This window comes from Schistocerca nitens, chromosome 3 (assembly GCF_023898315.1).
Source record: "Schistocerca nitens isolate TAMUIC-IGC-003100 chromosome 3, iqSchNite1.1, whole genome shotgun sequence".
In the NCBI taxonomy this organism is placed as follows: Eukaryota; Metazoa; Arthropoda; class Insecta; order Orthoptera; family Acrididae; genus Schistocerca; species Schistocerca nitens.
Genome location: NC_064616.1, coordinates 175851381 through 175876088, shown reverse-complemented (window position 1 = coordinate 175876088; position 24708 = coordinate 175851381). Strand labels below are relative to the sequence as shown.

Sequence of the window (24708 nt, the reverse complement as noted above, 5' to 3'; positions counted from 1 at the left end):
TTCACTTGTAAGAGATGACCAAAAAGTAATACCGTTTGCTGTGTCATTACCTCCGGATTATTAAGTATTTTGTTTTATTTTACATTTCGCTCGTTATTTTCCTCCAGATGTCCCTTTCAAGTATCTATTTTCTATCCAGTTTACCCGTTTCCTGCCTGTTTTTTCTTTAGAACAGATGCCTCTAGGTTAAAATTAACGCTTCTATCATATGTTAGATGTCAATGGGAACATATCAGCTATGGAATTTTGAGGTAAGTAGCTCTCAAGATAGCGTCCAGGTATCGAAGCCGTAGAAAGTATATTCTGTCTAAATTTTCCTGCACCAATACCAGCTTTGCTATATCTATTTCTCTGTCTGCTAGTAAAAATTTTAAAACAATTTTTAAAAGCTGTTGACCATTATACGGAGAAGATCTCTGTCGCTTTTAAATGTCCATATCCACGCAAGCGGCGTGGGTGTGAATCTTTTGTAGCGCTGTGTTACAGATTACGGCAGTGTCGGAACGGACAGGGACACATTGCCGGCCCGCAACTGCAGGCGACATATTCCCACGCCGCTGCTGGCAACACAGTGGTGAAGTCTCATCACTGAAGTTTCGGAGATAGCGCTCAGAAAATAAAATGCTTAATTACATTTCATTTGTGTAGAACAGTACTGGAGTAGGTCTCCAACAGACAATGGAAATACACTAAATGGCCAAAGATCTCTGGACGTTCCACGGAATGCTACCTGTATGGAATGAGGTCAAAGGGAACATGATATAGGAAAAACATGTACGTACAAAGTGATAACCAACGTGGTCGAACAGTCATGAGTGTACTGAAAGAGAATCAAATTTAAAATCAGCAGCATAATTATAACCTTGTACTTCATGTAAGAACTACTAACAGCGCGAGTACAGTCTTATGTACATGTCAATATTCTCTAAATGATTTCAGGTATACAATTAAAGTAATATTATTTACTCACTTCTTCACGTTCACCCAGTGATTCTCCATTCTCAACTCGGAAGCGTCTTCCTTGTAGTTCATGGCCGTTTGCTTCAATCTGTGGTAGCTGAAAAAAAATTAAAAAGTGTAAGATAACGACATTTTTCGCTATCACTGTTTAGTACAATAAGTTTGTTTAGTACTATTTTTATTAAGAAAGGTTAAATATTTACCCACTAGAATCTAGAAATTGTACAACACTTTCACAGTTGAATGTTTTTTCAAGAACATCCGGTGGAAGTTTACACTCTAAGGACTTATATAATAATGAGCGTTCACGCGCGCGCGCGCACACACACACACACACACACACACACAAACACACACACACACACAAAAGATACAGCATGTAATAGCGTGTCTCTTACTACGACAACGAACGGCAGTGTTGTATTTTTCTGTCTGACATAATGAACCTTTTAGGCTACGTTTTACAAGAAACTGCGGAGTCGACTGATTCGAATGCATTCATAGATATCAAAATTATCTCAGTTCTTAATGTCCGCTCATATACTCGAACAATTTCGTTATTCTCTTTTCATTTAGTCCTTGGACCACATTAAAATTTTCCAGAGCCCGTTTAGTACTCATTGTTGTATGTCATACCTTATATGGTCTTTAGTCTGAATAATGTTAGATGCAGTATGCTATGCTAATCTGTCCTGTACGCATCTCTTTATCTCTGGTAAATACAGAAACCTATATGCGATATTAAGAAATTTCTCTTCTTCAGAAACGCTTTTCTTGCTATAGCCAGTCTGCATTTTATTATATACTTCTGCCACCATCAGTTACGTTGCTACCTAAAAAGCAGAACTCATCGACGACTTTTAGTGTCTTATTTCCTAATTTAAATCCTCCGCATCGCCTGATTTAACTCTAATATATTCCAGTACTGCTGTTTTACTTTTATTGATTCATATTATAACCTTTTTTCAAGACACCATAAATTCCGTTCAACTGATCTTCTAAGTCCTTTTCTGTCTCTGACAGAATAATAATGTGAACGGCAACTCTCAAAGATTTTGCTTCTCCTGCATGAACATCAGTTCCCCTTCCACATTTCTGTTTCATTTCTTTTACGGCCGGCTTGCTCAACATACAGACTGAATAACATGGGAGGTAGGCTTATCTGGAACCTTCCAGTGTATCTTTCCCGTAGTCATGCATGCGTCTTCAACCTTCAATATGTCCTTCAGCCATTCCTGCTGAGCAATTTTGCAATTTATGTCAATACCATTACTTAGACGAATGTATTCAATGTTGTCTACTTAATTTCCTGTATTTTTATATTTTCCCCTATTTTTGCTCTAGTTACACATACTTCTACGTTCTTGCGCTTTTCTGCTTTACCATTTTGCATTCACTGTCAGCCTAAGTTTGTAGACACTCTGTTGCCTGCTTAATTTGCTACGTTTTTATAAAAATGGTTCAAATGGCTCAGAGCACTATGGGACTTAACAGCTATGGTCATCAGTCCCCTAGAACTTAGAACTACTTAAACCTAACTAACCTAAGGACATCACACAACACCCAGTCATCTCGAGACAGAGAAAATCCCTGACCCCGCCGGGAATCGAACCCGGGAACCCGGGCGCGGGATACGTTTCTATACTTTCTCCTTTTGTCTATTAGATTAAATATCTCGTATGTTTGTCAAGGGGTTCCGTCTTGTCTTTTTGCCTTATTGATTCTCTTGTCTTTAATATTCCATCTCTAAAAATTACATATTTGTCTTCTATCGTATTCCATTCGTCTGTTTCAGTCAATCTTTTCCTAATGCTGCCTTTGAAACTCTCAACATAGCCGGCCGAAGTGGCCGTGCGGTTAAAGGCGCTGCAGTCTGGAACCGCAAGACCGCTACGGTCGCAGGTTCGAATCCTGCCTCGGGCATGGATGTTTGTGATGTCCTTAGGTTAGTTAGGTTTAACTAGTTCTAAGTTCTAGGGGACTAATGACCTCAGCAGTTGAGTCCCATAGTGCTCAGAGCCATTTTTGAAACTCTCAGCCCAATCTCACGTTGTTTCAGTTCATCCAGATTCCACATATTTAATTTAATACCTTCCTACAATATCCTTTGTGTTAATCTTCAATTAATAACCATTAAATTATGGTCAGAGTTCACACATTTCTCTGCAAATATTTTGTGGTTAAAAATCTGGTTTAGGAATCTCTGTCTTACGATTTCATAAACTATCTCGAGCCTTTCGGCGTCTCTACGTCTCTTCCACGTATACAAACTTTTTTCATGATTACAAATTCAAGCGTTATCTAATACTAAATTACGCCCTGTACAAAGTTCCGCCAGGTGGTTTCCCCTTTCATCCCTTTTCTGCAGTCCATGTTCCATTATTTTTCCATCTCTTCGCCTTTCCATCTCTTCCTTTTCCTACTATCGAATTTCAGTCTCTCGTCGTTACTAAATATTCTTCAGCCTTAAGTATCTGAATAATTTCTTTTAGCTTATTCGTACGTTGTGCAATATCTTCATTTGCGGAGCTACTAAGCATATAAACGTAAACCATTGTGGTAATTGTTCGCTTTGTGCCTGTCTGGGCTACGATAATGCGTTCACCGTGCTGTTTATAGTAGCTTACCCACATCCCTATTTTGTTATTCACTGTTAGCTTCCTCCTGCAGTACCCGAATTTGATTTTTTGTTGATGGTCCTGTAGTCACCTAACCAGAAATCTTGTTCTTCCTGCTACCTCACTTCACTGATCCCTACTATAATTTTAACCTATCTATTGTCCTTTTTAAATTCTCTAACATACCAACCCGATAAAGAGATCTAACGTTCCACGTTCCGACAGGTAGGAAACCAGTTTTTTTCCTTATGACGATATTCTTCTGAATAGTCCCCACACTGAAATCCAAATGGAAGACTATTTTACTTCCGGAAAATTTTAACCAAGACGACGCCATCATTACTAAGCCAACAGTAGGTGTGCACTCCTTTGGGAAACATAACGAATGTAACTTCATCTTACTCTGAGCAGTTCGCAGTACCAACATGGCAAGACCGTGTTGGCTGACGTTACAAGGACAGATCAGTCAACCACGCAGACTGTTGTACCTGCAACTTCTGAAACGTCTGGTGTATGTCGTAACCAGCGTAAATCCTATTCCGACATACGTTTCTCCAAGAAACCTATAATTCTTTTCCAGTCGACAACCAACTGGTCCTCCCCATCCATACTAGAATGTGAAATACTTGGAACCTGTGCTACACAGTGCTAATAAAGCGAATTTCAGGGTCTTCAATGTCATCGTGCGGTAAAAATGTTGCTAACCTTGACTGAGTCATTAATTATAAAATGTCGGTTCTTTTTCACAGATGGAGACATGAATATAAGTGTCGTAGCGGCCCCGTATCAGCTAGAGGGCCTGCATAACAGACAAGGAAAGTGGGCTGCTGACCTCCCTTCAAGTGCTCTGATCGAAACATCGTCAGTGGAAGTAAACAACAACAGACTTTCCACATAAACATGGAACTACTTCGTGAAAAGCCATATGACAGAGAGCCTACAGCTAGGACAGCTCCGCCGAATACCTACGCCGGCTCTAGCATAGTAGACACTCGCCGTAGCATACGGTAGAAAGTTGTATCTTTGAAATTGGGGAGAGTAGTATTTTGGTTATTATTTTCTCTTCATTGTCTTGTACTGTTATCTGGTTTTTGCCACCACAAGAATTGTTGTGCTTCTTGTTGTTCTTGCGTTTGGAAATTAGTGCACGCCAAGAAGGCGTTTTAGTCATAATAAAGTGTGTTCAAACTCGATCGTTCGTTCTTTCCTGCCGACTGCAGAGCACTACAATAAGAGTTGTAAATAAGATACTGTGTAGTATGTCCTTTTTCCCTCTAAAGATTCTAACTGGTTTTTGAAGGATGTCATCGAATTCCTGTGTGACGCAGTCAGAAATCACATAATGAACATCGGTTGGAGTCAGTTCTTTCCACCAATCCTCGCTTACTTTTCTTCTCTAGTTTAAATCTGAGTTGTTTCTAATATCAGAGGTAAACAATGCTGTATAAATCTATTGTTGATGCTTTTATTGCTCGACCAGTCTTTTAAGTGCTGTTCAGAGGACAGCGGCAGAAGCGCTTTCCGTCCAATATTCCCCGGTGCGTCCTTGTTCCCTATCCTTTTGCACGCCTTCGTCTCGGAGTAGAATTATACGAACTGTAAAAGTTAGTCCTCGCGTTTCAGCTTGCATTCGGCCTAACTGTACGAACTGGTCCATCAGTTTCCCCCTGGAACACACCACAACACAGTGCTGAACACATTGCTACGAACTTGCTTGGTTGGACTAGGGATTCGTTGTTCTGATTCTTTCCTATATCAGACCAAATTTTTAACGACTATTGGGGCATCGCCACTGTCAACGAATGCGGAGGTTGCGCATTTGAGTCTACCATGGGTATAGACTTCAAATGTATACCTTATGTTTAATAAGTACAGGGAGCGGCGCTGAAATCCATACAAATTAAACGTTTTCCTTGAAGCAAATTTATTAAAACAAAATACAAATGAAAATGAAAATACGCTTATATATAAGTAGTGGGATCTTTCAAGAGTAACATTATTCGATGTAACCTTCTTCGCCCGCAATGACTGCCTCCAATCTTGTGCTGATGCGATCGCACACACTCTTTAAAACAGCGCTGTCCATATTAGCGAATGCTACTCGATAGATATGGATAGAAATGCGACATTAGGGTGTCTCGTCTTATTGGTAACTCTTTCAACTACGCTCCAAACATAGTAGTTGAGGGGGTTCAAATCCAGGCTATTCGGGGGCCAGAACTCCTTCGCCCAGAAAACGTCAAACGTTATCCGAGAGCCAGTTTTGGACTAAATGGCTTGTAAGAGGTCCTCTACTGCCATCCGACGCATTGTTCGCTCTCTGGCACTCAATACTGACGCCAATTTCCTTAGCAATTGCCCCGGATCCTCCGATATCAGCGCCTCAACCTTTTCGATGATTGCCGCAGTTCGTGACACGTTTCCTCGAATGAAGTTTCCTCCCTGGGCTAGCGGAACCATCCCCAGACTTCCCCTTAGCATTATACTTCGCCACAATATCGTAAACAGTTGATCTCGGATACCCGAAGACTCTATTTCAGTGCGCGAATGCCCCGTGCGAAGACTTTCGATAATCGCGGCTCTTTCGTTGTTCTACGCACTTGTCAGTAGCATCTCGGCCATTTTGAGGTTCTGACTGTTTACTATATGCCTATGGCTTTCAAGAACGCCAACCTAAACTCTGGCGGAACTATGATATGGCGGGAAATTCGAATTGAAATTCTTCCGCATCTAAGCGAAAGATTTACGGATCTGGCCTAATAACGACGTATTTTTTCTTTTATTCTCAGTTCTGGAAGCCCATTAGTTGCGACAGCAGTAGAACACGAAAGGTCATATACTTTTATTCCGAAGTCGCAAAAATGTGCATATGAATGCACATTAGAATGTGACTGTAGCCATTATTTCCTTCCGAAAATTCGTTCACAGTTATTCTCATCCAAATATGTGCCAAATGCTGGCGTCCAATAGGTTAACGTTGTCTCCCGGATGTCGACATACTGTAGCTGCGAATGCTGAGCCCTGTTAGAGACACTTTTTAATTACTTTTTTTATATTTTTGTGAGCTATGTAGCTCTTAGACAAGTAGCACTAGTTTAGCAGACCCCAACTGTACGATGATTCGTCTGAGGCTTTGATAAGGAAAAAATTCCCTTGTTCATCAGCAGCGATTCACAGAAACCACGATAATTTGAGTTAGAATTGTCGGACTGAGAGTAAAATCTGCGTTGTCCAGCGTTATATTCTATTGACATTATGTTTGCTTCATTCTGTTTCTGCAGCCGCCAGCAACCACGAACACGAAGTTGAATGAATCTAGATTTTGCTCTGCTTAGAAGCAGTATTCTGTAAAATCTTTCTTTTTCTAGGTTTCAGTATCATATCAATCATTCCGAAAGCGAGTGTGAGCGTTGGCTTAGTTTAAGTACGAGGTGAGTGATTGTTGAAGAAATTATCTAGGGTATTTATTTGAAGTTATTTAGGGTCTGCCAATTGTTCTGAGTGAGTTAGAGAAATCTAGAAGAATCTAATCGGCTTCCAAAACCGAAATCGCCAAAAAATGCTGGCACTGTGTCTCTCGTTACAGAAGGAGTCGATTCTAATATTAGTGGCGAAATAAATTTTTGTTACCTGTATTTGACTGGAAAGGGTAACAGAAGTGGTTTCGTAACGTTTCTGATCACCAGACCTCGAGAATAAATCCCAAAACTGTTCACAGTGTCTCGTTCAACGAGGGTATGTAATTGTCGGTGATCCGTCCGACTGAAAGGGACGTTAAAATCGAGGCTTCGTTTGGTTCTCACTGAAAGGGGTAAACAGTGCCCCCACTGAATTACAGTAATCCCAATTCTTCCAGTCCACACCGGTCTAAAAACAAAACACACCCACACAAAGACACACACACACACACACACACACACACACACACACACACACACACACGCTGCAAATGCACGTGTCACAACTATTCATACGATACAGAAACACAGTTAACTACCTCCACAACTTTGATTCTACGCGCCTTTCGACTAAATTGAGAGTAACTTCCTGGCAAACGAAAACTGTGTGCCGGACCGAGACTCCAACTCGGGACCTTTGCCTTTCGCGGGCAATTGCTCTACCATCTGAGCTATCCAAGCACGACTCACGCCCCGTCCTCACAGCTTCACTTCCGCCAGAACCTCGTCAGTAAAGCCCTTGCCCGTGAAAGGCAAGGGTCCCGAGTTAGAGTCTAGGTCCGGCATACAGTTTTGATCTGTCAGGAAGTTTCATATCGGCGCACACTCCGCTGCAGAGTGAAAATCTCATTCTAAATTGAAAGTAATCTGTAGCAGACGGATGGGCTGCGATATGAAACCTTTCCCTTGAATGCAAAGCGAGTGTTTGACGCTTTCCTGTGTAATTTATCTGTGGCACTCGTAAGACCAGAGTCAGAGCTTTGTAGTTATCGGGGCTAGGGACGCCAGAGCAGTAGTCGATCGGCCTTCTGTGATTTGGAAGCCTTCCCCAGAGTACTGAAACAGGTGACCGCACAGGGGAAGCAGTGCTGCCGAAGGACGAGCGTCGTTCGCTAAGTGAGCACCAATCTACCCTACCACTTCCAGGAATTTGAGAATTTCCCTGGAGCCTACAAATGGCTGTTGCTACTCTAATGGAAACTGACTGTTGCCAAGGCCAGAGGAGCGGAAGAATCAATGACGGCTTTGCCGCCTTTCGCCGGACTACAGAGGATTTCTTACAACGTTTGATTGTTTATCAGGCTATATACAATATTTGCCGTTTAGAGACACGCTAATTTTAAAGCGAGCTACCAGACTTAATTACCGTTAAGAGTCCCTATCAAATATTCGAGTACCGATTACAATGGTAAAAAGATATTTTTTTCAGTTACACGAACAGTCTTTTCTGGATGATAATTCTGTACCAGTCTTAGTTTTATGTAATAACGTTTTTATAATGCTTGCGGTGGCCTATGTATTGCATGTATATGACAAAATGAACGCTTCTGCGACAAGGCTTCCACATACAAAGAGCAAACTAGTATGCCATAACATAGAGGAATCAAAGAAATGAGTAACATAAGAGTAAAGAAAATTAAAGAATAAGGCCTAAATATATTTACTTCCAGATTTGCTGCGATAATTTTCTACAGGAAAGGCTTTTCGTAAATACAGGCAATAGCCGCCTTGATGACGCTTTTCCAATTGAGAAATGTCCAAATGGAACTGTTCTACACGTAAATCTCTAACGGCGCTAATTTTGTTTCGGGAAAACGTCCGAACGATCAGTCAAGAAATCTGAGATGTTACAGCCCGTGCGCTGGTGGAATCTCTTGAGTACGGGGTTGCAAAAGGACAACGATGCAATGATGTTTACGGCTTTCGACGCCCCCACACGGGTGGGGGGGGGGGGGGGCGAGACTGGGAGAATCCAATGGTGAGCATAGCATAAGTCAACGGACCATAGTTGAATTGAGTAGCCGACGAGTAACTCACAACAGTGCTACAGGTGTTGATACAAAGCAGAGCAATTGCAACGACAAACGCTTTAAATACTGCATATTATCTACAACAGCTGCCGAAGTTGACATATCGTCAGTTAAGGAGACCAAGAAATTTCACAGAATTTTTCAGAGAAAGAAGTGGCAGATGAAATATTACCGTTTCTGCAAGATGAGTCAGTGGAATGTGTGCTGTCATATACGCTCGACTGTGCGGACAATGCATGTACATTCGACTGCACAAGAAGCGGGCCACCCCTGAACACCAATGTGTAGGCCGCACCTGACTGTATGCAACCAGCATAGCATAGCTGTGTCGCAGCTCCTTGAAACTCTCTGCAAAAATGGCTCTGAGCACTATGGGACTTAACTTCTGAGGTCTTAGGAATACTTAAACCTAACTAACCTAAGGACGGCACAGACATCCACGCCCGAGGCAGGATTCGAACCTGTGGCCGTAGCGGTCGCGCGGTTCCAGACTGTAGCGCCTAGAACCGCTCGGCCACACTGGCCGGCTAAACCCTCTGCAGTACAGTCGTTTGACTATACACAATGGGAACCACAAGAGACTACACAGAACACTGCTATTCATGGCAGTCAGTCAAGATGTAAAACCAATATCATTATACAACAAATATTAGAAAACACGTTACTGGAAATAAGACAGTCCTCGACGCTTGTAAGTTAAACTTCACTAAAATAAGTAACACCGCAGAAGTATTACCACACACATTAAATGACGTGACGAGTTGTTGTTCGTGATCCGAATTTGAACCCACTGTCAACCAAACAGGGCTTGCGTGCTGACAGACTCGACTAGGCATAAGGAGACGTAAAATATTTAAGTGCTCGCCAGTATAAGTATACTGGAAATAAATGACGATACGTTTAGCACTGCACCGGGAAGCCCATGAAGCTTGTATTGCTCCTGAGAAGTAACCACAAAAGATATGTAATAAAGTGCAGCGCACAAGTGTGAAATGCCATCAAATAAAGTTGTGGTGGTGGATGGAGAGTAGAACCCAGTACCTATATGAATTGTTAACTAAGCAAAATCAGATTTCAAGTATTAAATAGTTCACCAATAGCGTGATAGTCGTACTTGAAACGACGAAAAAATGATTTTTGACCGGCAGGGATTAGAACCCGGTACCTTTGGTTTTTTTATATAGATACGAATAGACATGAAATATTTACTGTTTCTTCATCGACAGCGACATGTGCACATGTTCGGCTGGAGGTAACTCGGTGAATAGTTCTTTGGTACCTGTGACTCCAACTCTATGCATATTGTCGTATGAAGAGGTGTCAACCATCAAATTCCCTTTTACTATTAGTTACGATCGCGCCGTTCGTAGCGACCTGGATGAGTTCGGCATCGTGAGGAAACAACGAAATGATGGGATATTGTCATCTTGAAGAGTTCAAATCAAGAGAAAAATTGGAATTGGAGCTCAAATCCCAGTCCAGTGCCAACATTTTCAAAATCTCAAGGTCACTTAAAATAAGAAATGAAGATCTTATGACCTTACATGACAACCGGTTCGTGAACTAAAATAACATTACTTGTCTAAGAAAGATTACTAGAGACAGAGTTTCTGCAAGCAGCGATTTCCGCTTCTGACAGCCAAAACTAATCCTACTTTGTTCCTGTCAGCAGCGAAAGGACATGTTTAATGTTGACTTGGAGCCAGGACACAGTCCTGAATTCTTTACTTGGTATTATTGGAGGTGAAGAGGCTACGTTTGTAGTTGTTAAGAAATGGAACCCCCACCGGGAATCGAACCCACATACCCATTACATGCTAACCACAGTCCAACCATCCACGAATTTTAACATGTGGTAGCATAGTGTTTTTGTCATAATGGGGTATGCAGCACAGGGTACAAGAAGTGTTGACTTCCACTTAAGCTGCTGTTGTGAATAACCCATTCGTGGTCTTAGTAGTCAAAGTGATGCAGTGCGAATGCAAAGCCGTGATATCAAACCCATCCTTTTCCTTTCTTTTTTAAGTGATATTCCGTCTGTCTGCCAAGAGCACCTGTCTGACAGAAGATCAGAGACAGTTTCATTCATTTTCTAACCAGCCAGTATTAATAAAGAAACTTGTGGAAATATGTTTGTGAAAGGGTTCATGGGTGCCTATCATGGTAAGACCAATTTGAGCGCCATCAGCCAACGGCCGCTTTATACAGACCGGCGTCCGCCGAAGTGATCGCGACGCATCGTGCATAGAGCCTATGATCTCTAGCGCACTTTCCTGCGCACGAATTAACGAGTATAGTATTAGGTGACGTTGCGTATGACATAATACTATATTTGAGCATACTCTGTGGCGATTTTGTATATCATGTTGCTATAAGCGTATTTCACTATGATCTTATTCTGTTCGAGTTTGTAGTTAGCTCGTGCAATGACAACTTCAATATTTTTCATTTTTGACGTTATGAGGAGCATCGTTTGTGCATTAGAAAACGGAGTCTAAAACGGACATTTGACATTGTGTTCTGTCTGTGTTTAATAAAAGGGCGTAAGCAGTTCGAACCACCTGTGCCCTGTTTGGTATGAGTGCTATCGAGAAAGTTAATTTGTGACGTTTCAAGTACTGTCGTTTCGAAATAAGTTAATCACACATTCAGGAAGAGAAACAGGCGTTGATGAAGGACATTTCTGCGACTTACTGCTATGGTCGATGACAGAGTATCCGATAACTGGCAAATATGATGACCAATTAACCTTCATGCGACTCTTGCCTTCAGAGGTCAATACTGAGGTTAAAAGAAAGGCAGGAGGATTACGGTACAACGTATTGTCGAAAACTAGATTAGATGTGAAGCAGAATCCCAAACTGGGTGGGATGGGGAAGAAAGTCGTCTGTTTCCTTCCAAAGGAATAATCCTGCCATTTGCCGTAACAGATTTAGGGTCACTGTAAACCTAAATCAGTTCGGCCTGATGGTGATTTGAAGTACCGTATGGAAACTTTATGAGGAGAAAATAGTGGGTAAGCTATAGCAAACATTATCTCAAACGATGGGCTGTATATGGTTCAAATGGTTCTGAGCACTACGGGACTGAACTGCTCAGGTCATCAGTCCCCTAGAACACATCCATGCCCGAGGCAGGATTTGAACCAGCGACCATAGCGTTCTTGCGGTTCCAAACTATAGCGCCTAGAACCGCTCGGCCACTCCGGCCGGCGATGGGCTCTACACTTCCACAAAATGTACTGTTATTGATATACATCTGGTGATACAAAGAAGGTGTTTTGTGTTAATGGTTCAAATGGCTCTGAGCACTATGGGACTTAACATCTGTGGTCATCAGTCCCCTAGAACTTAGAACCACTTAGACCTAACTAACCTAAGGACATCACAAACATCCATGCCCGAGGCAGGATTCGAACCTGCGACCGTAGCAGTCGCGCGGTTCCGGACTGAGCGCCCAGAACCGCTAGACCACCGCGGCCGGCTTTTGTGTTAATAACTGCTTCATAGGTATGTGTCTTCCGCAGTTGACATTAGTTGCCAACAAATGAAATCCCTTGCAGTCGCAGAGTAACAAATGTGACATGGAAGACAGCACCCGGCCGCTGTGGCCGAGCGGTTCTAGGCGCTTCAGTCCGGAACTGCGCGACGGCTACGGTCGCAGGATCGAATCCTGCCTCGGGCATGGATGTGTGTGATGTCCTTAGGTTAGTTAGGTTTAAGTAGTTCTAAGTTCTAGGGGACTGATGACCGCAGATGTTAAGTCCCATAGTACTCAAAGCCTTTTGAACCATTTTTTGAAGACAGCACCAAGGGGCAAACACACCTACCGCTTGTCTTCTAATTTGTCACCAGCAAGTGTTTACCTTTCTCGCCCCTTATTGATCAACCACCAAGAAAGTTTGTTCGTTTTTGTTTGTCTAGTTTTGGCGACTGCGCTTTAAACGTGGCGTAACTATGAATTAGCAAGTCGCTACATGCGTGGGATCAAAAAACTACCTGCGAATCATCAGACGGTTTTCCATAACGAGGCGGAGTATGTTGTTGACAATTTCTCTGATATTTGTGTCTATTTTGTTCAATAACCTAACGGGATACTCTATTAATATGCCCTACACTAATACAACTAATGTCTCATCATAATACCATGCAAAGAATGGCTGTCTTAAATTCATGTGTAGTCTTTTTTCATACTCAAGGAGCTTTCTCAGATCACAACACAAATACGATAATGTAGCTGTGAGACTAGTTGCTGAATGAAACACGGTTAGCGGAGTATTTAGTGATACGGTTTCATTAACAGATCTGTGTATTTTCAATAGCAGTTCCGCAGTATTTTATGTTCCTTACGTCTATGTCTTGACTGGAATAGTCTCTTTCAAATTTTGTAGGTGGCAGGCGTCAAATACAGGTAGCGAAAGGCTATTTAAAATTTGTTCAGAAGCCACATGGCAGTTATAAGAGTCGAGGGGCATGAAAGGGAAGCAGTGATTGGGAACGGAGTGAGACAGGGTTGTAGCCTATCCCCGATGTTATTCAATCTATACATCGAGCAAACAGTAAAGGAAACAAAATAAAAATGTGGAGTAGGAATTAAAATCCATGGAGAAGAAATAAAAACTTTGATGTTTGCCGATGACATTGTAATTCTGTCAGCAAAGGATCTGAAAGATCAGTTGAACGGAATGGACGTCTTGAAATGAGGCTATAAGATGAACATCAACAAAAGGAAAACGAGGATAATGGGATGTAGTCTACCTAAATCAGGTGATCCTGAGGGAATTAGATTAGGGAATGAGACACTTACAGTAGTAGATGAGTTTTGTTATTTGGGGAGCAAAATAACTGATGATGCTCGAAGTAGCGAGGATATAAAATGTAGACTGGCAATGGCAAGAAAAGCGTTTCTGAAGAAGAGAAATTTGTTACTATCGAGTATAAAGTGTCAGGAAGTCTTTACTCAAAGTATTTGTATGGAGTGTAGCCATGTATGGATGTCAAACGTGGACGATAAATAGTTTAGACAGGAAGAGAATAGAAGCTTTCGACATGTGTTGCTACAGAAGAATGTTGAAGATTAGATGGGTAGATCATGTAAGTAATGACGAGGTGCTGAATAGAATTGGAGAGAAGAGAAATTTGTGGCATAACTTGTCGAGATGAAGACATCAGTTGGTAGGACATGTTCTGGGGCATCAAGGGATCATCAATTTAGTACTGGAGGGCAGTGTGGAGGGTAAAAATCGTAGAGGGAGACCAAGAGATGAGTATATTAAGCAGATTCAGAAGGATGTAGGCTGCAGTAGGTACTGGGAGATGAAGAAGCTTGCACAGGATAGAGTAGCATGGAGAGCTGCATCGCCCGCATCTCGTGGTCGTGCGGTAGCGTTCTCGCTTCCCACGCCCGGGTTCCCGGGTTCGATTCCCGGCGGGGTCAGGGATTTTCTCTGGCTCGTGATGGCTGGGTGTTGTGTGCTGTCCTTAGGTTAGTTAGGTTTAAGTAGTTCTAAATTCTAGGGGACTGATGACCATAGATGTTAAGTCCCATAGTGCTCAGAGCCATTTGAACCAAGAGCTGCATCAAACCAGTCTCTGGACTGATGACCACAACAACAACAATACCTCTAGATCTACTGGTTACCGGACATAGCGAGACATCGTATGATGACAGTTTCTGAAGATGTCGTTGTGAGTTCGATATCGCTGTTTGTAACTCTGTCACAGAAGAGGTAAAATCTTGCTCTTGCGCCAGCTTGGAACTGAGAGCCACTACCTCTTATTCTTTACAGTTCATCGACATTTTCATGGAGCAAGCGACCGACTGGAGCGTTCATCGCCACCTCATTGATCTTGTGATGGCGGACACAGATAATTCGCAATGTAGACAACGAGATTAGTTGTAGCTGCTGCGTGAAAGCACTCTCCCCTCTCTGTAAACATGTATTTGGTAAGTCGAAGACACACCAAAGTAGCGTAATTGCTGCAGAATCTTTGATTGGTATACCCAAATTATGACGTACCCCCTACATATATTACCTATCGATATCAAACTAGCTTCAATTTGGAAAGCATCACTCTTGTGAGACACGGCTGGCACTTTATTCGCACAATGTACGAGTGAGGTAGACCTTCTGCTATTTCTAATATATATATATATATATATATATACTATTTAGCAGACAACCAGAACATGTGCAAAGGAACTTTGCATCGTATTTAAATTAACACAGGCACTACAATATCATATTTATCCGCTGACACCGGGCAAGTGAGTTTCAAGTAAAATGTCTCACCTGAACGGAAAATATACATAGTAGATGTACGATTACAGGTTGTAGACGCGTGGTTAACAACATGTGGAAGTTTGGATCTCGCCGTGATCATGCACGGACAATCAGATGGTAAGGCGACCGGGAAATTTGGATTCGTGTCCAGGTGCGGCACAACTTTTCACTGCCGTCATTACATTCTATAGCTCATGGCTGTCCACGTGATGTTGCAAATATCGCGAGTGTTAATAAATCACTTATACTATGATGTCTTTTATTAAAGTTTACTGTCACCCTTCCTCACACAGAGAGGAGAACAACTTCGGATCAATAGTAGTTGCGGATCAGCCAATGATGTGGCTTAAGAACGCTGTGTACAGAACCTTAAACTGACTTGCAGATGTTCTCCAAATGAACGAAACCGGTTATCACCGCAGAAAAGTGCGATGGTACACTGCAATAAAAGGCATTATAATAATTCAGTTGTTCCGGATTTTCTCCACTTGACCATATGCCAAGACTTCATAAATAACTGATCTATTGCTCCAAGACTTTGTAAAAGATTCTTCGGCCAATATTATTCACTTCCAACATGGAAATGTTAGTTTTGTGTTTCAGTGACTTTTGCATCAACCACTGATTCATACAGTCTTAAAACATTTACGGGATAACGTTACCAAATGCTCAGTATTTTTACAGAAATCTTTCTGGATTCTACAGGTGCTATATAACGGTTTTGAAAAGAAAATTCTACATCTATTCAAACTATAGCTTCAAGTCAGATGTAATTCATAACGATTAGGGATTGTTTATCTGCACGGTGCGCTGCGACGTTGTTCCAGTAACTCTTCGATACCAAATTCTGGTAAACATTCCATACGCTACGTAAGTTTATTGTTTTTGAACACAGAATTTAAAATATTTTATAAATCCTTACGTAATATCTGATGAAGCCAGAAAGGCTGTCTGTACCAATATTCCGCATATTTAATAAAATTATGCGGCTCTAAATCCTGGAAAAAACAAATCGGCTCTATAGTGCAATCAGCACCAACGAAAGAACAATATACGACTTGCAGATGAACGAAATATGATTAACAACGCAAAATCAGCGCACCTCTTCACGCGAAACGTTAATCAGCATTTGAATTCATGAAACTAAGTAACAGAGTTATCACTAATTACGATGCTGATCAAGCATTCAATTACAGAGGTTTGTTACGTCAGAGGTGTGATAATACTATTCTCTCGTGCTTCATAAACGAACTGTCTCATCATACGAAATTTGCCTGCCTTTGTTCGTCAATATCGAGGTTTCAACGACTGTGTCAGGTAAAAATAGGATATGACAACATATTTAATATCTGCACACTGTTCCATTATTTATTCTAGCATCAAATTTTTTGTGTTATTAGGTGAAAGGTATTAAGTTTATTCATTTCTTTGTTCTGAAAGTTTTAACGAAAAAATGGCTACACTTTCGGGTGTCAACATAGGGATATATCATAACAAAGCATCAACCTTGAAAATGAAATGAGACGTATGTACCTTTGTTCAATTTTTAGGCATAATCAGCATCTGAGACTTATGCACCTTTGTTCAATTTTTTTTTTTTTTTTTTTGGCACAATGTTTCTCAAATTTTCCGACTCCGCACTAGTGGAAGGTAAGAAGAGAAAATACTTCAACAATGATAGAGGAAAAAAAAAAACTACAAAGTTGAATTTGAGGCGAAAACTATTAACAGAAAGAGGAGTAGTAATTACGCAGGACTAGGTATGAATAGGGAGAGAAACAAATTAATGATTTTATCAGTAATAAAAAGCCAACGGCCTTGTCGCAGTTGTAACACCAGTTCTCGTTATATCACCAATGTTAATCACTCTAGGGCTTGACTTGCACTTGGATGGGTCACCATCCGGATCTGCCTAGTGTTGTTGGCAAGCGAGGTGCACTCAGCCCTTGTGAGGCCAACTGAGGAGATACTTGATTGAAAAGTAGTGACACCGCTCACGAAAACTTACAATGGCCGGGACAGCAGTATGATGACCAAATGCCCACATCCGGTGACACCTAAGGGCTGAGTATGACATGGCGGCCGGTCGGTAAGTTGAGCCTTCAAGTCCTGGTCGGACGGTGTTTGTTTTGTTTTGTAATACAAATTGAATATTTAGTACTTTGTTTTGTCATAACGAGCATTATTCCCATATGCACCTACAATGTGTTTAGTCATCAAGTCTTGAAAGTTAATACAGCAGATTAAAGAAACTGCTTCCCAGCATTCTATACTGTGCTCCCCGCGAAATTACTGGAATCGCGTTAGCTGTCGAAAAAAGAAATAGTTGAATTCTAAGTGTACTCTCTCAATTCTACTGTGTAATTTCTCTCATCTAATGATTTAACACTTCAACCTCACTTTCAAGCAGACATTTTTTAATACTGAAAAGAATGAAGATGACTGTTTGGTGTTCTGTCCAAGTGTGATTAATACAGAAGATACCGGACCAAACTGAAATACTATTTTTTCCGGTTCATCCTTTCTATACGCCAGGAGAATTCCAGCAACACAATGTAAATAAAAAAAGTAACTGGTGTACCGTTTGACAGGCGGTCAACTATACTATGACCCTGTCCGACGCCGGCCGGAGTAGCCGAGCGGTTCTAGGCGCTACAGTCTGGAACCGCGCGACCGCTACGGTCGCAGGTTCGAATCCTGCCTCGGGCATGGTTGTGTGTGATGTCCTTAGATTAGTTAGCTTTAACTAGTTCTAAGTTCTCGGAGACTGATGACCTTAGAAGTTAAGTCCCATAGTGCTCAGAGTCGGTTTCCTGACCGATTAAAGTACTCCGTAGTGAAGCCACTTTATAAGACAGGGATAATATTGACAATTATAGACCTATTTCTATGCCATCGGTGTTTGCTAAAGTTATCGAGAAGGTTGTATATACAAGGTTACTGGAGCATTTAAATTCACATGATATGCTGTCAAATGTTCAGTTTGGTTTTAGAAATGGTTTAACAACTGAAAATGCTATATTCTCTTTTCTCTGTGAGGTTTTGGACGGATTAAATAAAAGGTTGCGAACGCTAGGAGTTTTCTTTGATTTAACGTAGGCTTTTGACTGTGTTGACCACAAAATATTACTGCAGAAGTTGGACCATTATGGAGTAAGGGGAGTAGCTTACAATTGGTTCGCCTCTTACTTTAAGAACAGAAAGCAGAAGGTAATTTTCCGCAATATTGAGAGTGGTAGTGATGTTCAGTCCCAATGGGGCACTGTTAAGTGGGGCGTTCCCCAAGGGTCGGTGCTGGGGTCACTGCTGTTTCTTATTTATATAAATGATATGCCTTCTAGTATTACAGGTGATTCAAAAATATTTCTGTTTGTTGATGACAAATGGTTCAAATGGCTCTGAGCACTATGGGACTCAACTGCTGTGGTCATCAGTCCCCTAGAACTTAGAACTACTTAAACCTAACTAACCTAAGGACGTCACACACATCCATGCCCGAGGCAGGATTCGAACCTGCGACCGTAGCAGTCTCACGATTCCGGACTGCGCGCCTAGAACCGCGAGACCACCGCGGCCGGCTGCTGATGACACCAGCTTGGTAGTGAAGCATCTTGTGTGTAATATTGAAACAGCATCAAATAGTGTAGTTCATGAAATTAGTTCGTGGCTTGTGGAAAATAATTTGATGTTAAATCACAGTAAGACTCAGTGTTTACAGTTTCTAACTCACAATTCAACAAGAACCGATATTTTGATCAGACAGAATGGGCATATTATAAGCGAGACGGAACAGTTCAAGTTCCTAGGCGTTCGGATAGATAGTAAGCTGTTGTGGAAAGCCCATGTCCAGGATCTTGTTCAGAAACTAAATGCTGCTTTATTTACCATTAGAACAGTATCTGAAATAAGTGACACTTCAACACGAAAAGTAGTCTACTTCGCATATTTTCATACGCTTATGTCGTATGGTATTATTTTTTGGGGTAATTCTTCTGATTCAAGAAGGGTATTTTTGGCTCAAAAACGGGCTGTTCGAGCTATATGTGGTGTAAGCTCGAGAACGTCTTGTCGACCCCTATTCAACAGTCTGGTAATTCTGACATTGCCCTCACAGTATATATTTTCTTTAATGTCGTTTGTTGTTTGCAATATTAGCCTATTCCCAAGAGTTAGCAGCTTTCACTCAGTTGATACTAGGCAGAAATCCAATCTGCGTGTGGAATGCACTTCCTTGACTCTTGTGCAGAAAGGAGTGCAGTATTCTGCTGGATCCATTTTCAATAAGCTACCATAAGAACTCAAAAATCTTAGCAGTAGCCCAAACTCTTTTAAGTCTAAACTGAAGAGTTTCCTCATGGCTCACTCCTTCTATTCTGTCGAGGAGCTCCTGGAAGATCTAAAACATTAAGCAAATTCCAGTGTTACATTGTTGAGTTTCTTTATTTAAACTTACTTGTCACCTGAATATGTTTTTTATATTTCATTTTATCTGTTTCTAATATCGTGTTATGATTTCATGTATTGACTTGTTCCATGACCATGGAGACTTCTCCTTAATTTGGTCCCACGGAACAATAAATAAATAAATAAATAAATTTGAACCAATCCTGTCCGACGTAATAGGCGCAAAGAAAATAACTACTTAGAGGTAGGGTCCTCTCGTACCTATTCATTAGGAGAGAGTGTCCAATTCGGAGGAATGTCAACTGGAGCTCATTCCGCCTCAGTCCCTGGAAGGAGCTATGCCGCGGTGCGTCAGAGTAGTCGCCTACATCAACCAAAGCTAGCTGCCGTTCACTTTCAATCACTTTTCCTCGCAACATCACATAATAATGTACCTCAAATGATAGGTCTAGTCATGAGGGAGCAGTTTATTTCGTGATACAGTACGTGCTGTTTCAGCCCCCGTGTCTGCGGCGACAGTCACATTATTTCACCGAATTTGTACATGCTGTCGTACTCCTCCTTAAATGTTGTAGCCGAAGAATGAGATCCTGGATGTTTTAGACTGATTTTTTTTGCCAAGTAAATGTACTGGGTTACTCACAACGCACGAATAGATCCGTAGGAAAATGCGTGATAAAAGCGACATACGAGACGCAGATCAAAGAATCTATACATATTTGATAAGTGCGAAATGAACTTCTCAGTTTGGTATTGCTCAAATACCATCAATGTGAAGTGTGATTACCCTGAATAGCAATACATATCGTACATCGAATGCTACTGATATTGTCTGGAATACGCAATGCACCTATGAAACATTTCCGCTTACATTATACTGCAAATGTGTGCCGCCGTTAGCTTCAACTTGTTTCGAGAATTTGGAGCATAATGGTCGTTTCACGTGAGTGGATTACAGTGTGAATCACGCCCGTCCATGAAGGAGGACGACAACTTGATTTGTTCCTGGCTGATTCAGCTGCACCTACATATGAGTTTTATGCAAACCACGACGCCTTCAAAAACCACGCGCGAGAATTTCATATTCTCTCGCTCGCTACGCACGAACTATTAGTATAACAGACAAAAATGAACAGGACATTTTTATAAGAAATTTAATGTAGTTAGATTTTGTACCGTTTACGTTTTCGCTGTAGGCCATGGTTTATGAATTATTCAAGAAACACGAGTTTTCCGGTCAATTTTGCACATTTTCCTTGAACAATCGAGAGAAAACGTATCCTAGTACAAAAATTAACCAAATTAAATTTCCTACAAATAGGTCGTGTTCATTCCTGCACTAGGGCTGATATGAGGGATGTCCACAAAGTAAGTTCCGATCGAGCGTGAAATGGAAACCCCTGGGGAAATCCGGTAAAGATTTGCACAGATGTGTTGGGCAGTGTCTCTAGTATTCCCGTCGATCGTGTCGCGTCGTCTTCTCAGTTTTGAGTGAAAAATGAGCACGCAAAGATGTGTAGGGAATAGCGTCTCCCGCCTGGTTAAAGATTTCGCCTGTGTCGCGCAGCCCACATAACAACTGTCGAGCAGTTCCTTATTCATGCTAATTCTCGGCCGCACGCTGCAGGGGCAATGAAGATGCTCCTGCAGCGTTTCCGATGAGAAGTGTTTGATCACCCACAATACAGTCCGTAATTGGCTCCCCTGAGTCTCATCCCTGCTCACAAGAACCGCTGTATATGAAGAGAAAAATTTTTCCACAGTCAATGAGCTGCAGACCAGTGCAGACAACTGGCCGAAAGCTTCTATGACGAGGATATTGGAAAGTTGATACAACACTACGACAAAACTCGAAGTTGGAGTGGCGACTATGTAGAGAAGTAGGTGGAAGGTGTACCTAGCTGTTGCAGATAAAACGTTTCTTGTTTTCACTGTGGTTTCAATTTCCGCGATCGATCGGAACTTACATTCTGAACAAGCCTCTTAGTTTGCGCGAAGAGAGCGAAAGAATATGAAAATTTGCGAGTGACATTCAAGGACGTTGCAGGTTGCATAAAACGAATATGTAGGGGCAGCTGAATCACCCTCTAAAACTGATGTTTCATTTTTGCAATGTATAGGTGGAGTCAGCGTGATAAATCCTGCTTATTAAGTCTTTCGTACGACGCTCAGGGTCGACAGAAAGCGTTGGTTTGTTTCCCAGTTAAAAAAAAAATAAAGAAACTGGAATTTTATGTGCTAATTCAACATCTACATTGATAATCTGCCAATAACATTTAAGTGCTTAGCAGAGGGTTCATCGAACCACCTTCACAGTTATCTATTATTCCAACTCATAAAACACGCGGAAATAGGGAACACATATCTTTCCGTACGAGCTCTGATTTCCCTTATTTTATCATGGTGATCGTTTCTCCCTATGTAGGTCGGTGTCAACAAAATATTTTCGCAATCTGAGGAGAAAGTTGGTGATTCGAATTTCGTGAGAAGATCCCGTCGCAACGAAAAACGCTCTTCTTTTAATGATGTCCAGTCCAAATCCTGTATCATTTCAGTGACACTCTCTCCCATATTTGGCCATAATACAAAGCGTGCTGCCTTTCTTTGAACTTTTTCGATGTACTCCGTCAGTCCTGTCTGGCAAGGACACCGCGCAGCAGTATTCTAAAAGAGGACGGACAAGCGTAGTGTGGGCAGTCTCCTTAGCAGATCTGTTACATTTTCTAAGTGTCCTGCCAATAAAACGCAGTCTTTGGTCAACCTTCCCCACAACATTTTCTATGTGTTCCTTCCAATTTCAGTTGTTCGTAATTGTAATACCCGGGTATTTAGTTGAATTTACGGCTTTTAGATTAGACTGATTTATCGTGTAATCGAAGTTTAACGAATTCCTTTTAGCTTTCATGTGGATGACCTCACACTTTTCGTTATTTAGGATCAATTTCCACTTTTCGCACCATTCAGATATCTTTTCTAAATCGTTTTGCAATTTGTTTTGATCTTCTGATGACTTTATTACTCGATAAACGACAGCGTCATCTGCAAACAACTTAAGACAGTTGCTCAGATTGTCTCCCAAATCGTTTATATAGACAAGGAACTGCAAAGGGCCTATAACACTACCTTGATGAACGCCAGAAATCACATCTGTTTTACCCGATGACTTTCCGTCAGTTACTACGAACTGTGACCTATCTGACAGGAAATCACACATCCAGTTACATAGCTGAGACGATATTCCATAAGTACGCAATTTCACTACAAGCCGCTTGTGTGGTACAGTGTCAAAAAATTTCCGAAAATCCAGAAATACGGAATCGATCTGAAATCCCTTGTTAGTAGCACTCAACAATTCATGTGAATAAAGAGCTAGTTGTGTTTCACAGGAACGGTGTTTTATAAACCCATGTTGACTGTGAGTCAATTGACAGTTCTATTCGAGGTAATTCATAATGTTTTAACACTATATATGTTCCAAAATCCTGCTGCATGTCGTCGTTAACGATATGGGCCTGTAATTTAGTGGATTACTCCTACTACTTTTCTTGAATATTGGTGTGGCCTGTGCAACAGAGCTGTCCTAATTTAGGCTAGTGCGATATTCTTTTTATCGATTTCTATTAACGGGGGCAGTAAAACACGAAGAATAACAAATAATTCAGCAGCGACAGGGTCGCCATGGCCGATACTGACTGTAACCATCATGGAGAAGTGTTGCACAGCCGGTGCTCGAGAACTGATTATTCTTCGTGTTTTACTGTTCTTGTTGAAAAAAATCGATAAAAAGAATAACGCACTAGACTAATTGAAGACAGCTCTGCTGAGTGGGCACGTAACATTCGGATTTAAAAATAATGTCGTTTATAATGGGAAACAAATCTTTGTTTTCCGTCGACGCTTGGTGGCGTATGAAAGACGTAATAAGCAGGATTTGTTGGGGCTGGCTCCAGTTACATACTGCAAAAACTAAATTGCAAATATCTGCCGGAACACCATAGAAAAATCGCCTGACGACATATAGGAGAGACACACGGCATATGACTACTACTAAGAGAAATAGACGATTCAGTTCTCATACAAATAGTAAGAAGTACTGGTATTCATATCTGAAGGAGAAATCACAAAAATAACGGTATTAAAAGATGAAAGTGTCAAATGTGATGAAACTATTCTAAAATTTAGATCAAACGGCATGAGATAAACAAGACATGAAAACACAGCTGCAGGCTAGGAATTTAACATTCAGTTTAGAACATTTTTAAAACATGTTAAATGATCATGTCTGTGATCGCCCAGTGCTATATTACATTAGCTGACGCGATATATGATACTATTATTGATGGTGGTGTATATGAGCACCATATAGCACGAATCTTACTATTCTTGAAAAGCTACCGCCAGAGCAGGAAGGATTTACGGAAGGGAACTGCGAGTAGCAACACGCGTTCCGAGAGCACCGAAGAGAGGCTCAGTTCGGTCTGTGCCAGAAAATCGAGTTGGCCCCTCCAGGTTCTGAATTGCTTGGGGGAAAAGATGTTTGTCCATGAGATGAACCGTGTGACGCAGCTCTTCGCTCCGCATACATATCACCTGCAAGGAGCTTTCTGTGCACAGCACCAGCCGACAACACGTTTCCGGTGGCTTAAGAAAGGACATGCTTTACTTGGAACTTGGTCCCGATGCCTTTCCTTTCTGTACACAAAAGCAGACTTTGGTCACCGGCGCGTTATAACCTCTGTCGATCGTGTCTGAATTTTCTAGACGTCGAAATCGTGATTGGATATTGTTTTCTCAATTAGTGAACGACTGAATCAAGTTTGCAAATGGAACAACATGCTGTTATCTATCATATACAGGTCACGTAAGCAGAGTGAAATGTTGCTGGTTTGCATGAAATAGTTATAAATAATACTGCTGCGGTTAGAGCATGTTCAACTTTGTCGTCAGTTGCTTTG

General features: G+C 41.4%; 1 protein-coding gene across 1 annotated transcript in view; it reads right to left on the bottom strand.

The window, feature by feature from the left end:
- The window catches only part of LOC126249132 (GTPase-activating Rap/Ran-GAP domain-like protein 3), a 334020-nt gene that overhangs the window by 273171 nt on the left and 36141 nt on the right, over window positions 1-24708 (bottom strand). The window contains exon 4 of the mRNA XM_049950784.1: window positions 971-1057. Within this exon, the coding sequence (XP_049806741.1) occupies window positions 971-1057 (87 nt within the window). The remainder of the gene's footprint in view (window positions 1-970; window positions 1058-24708) is intronic.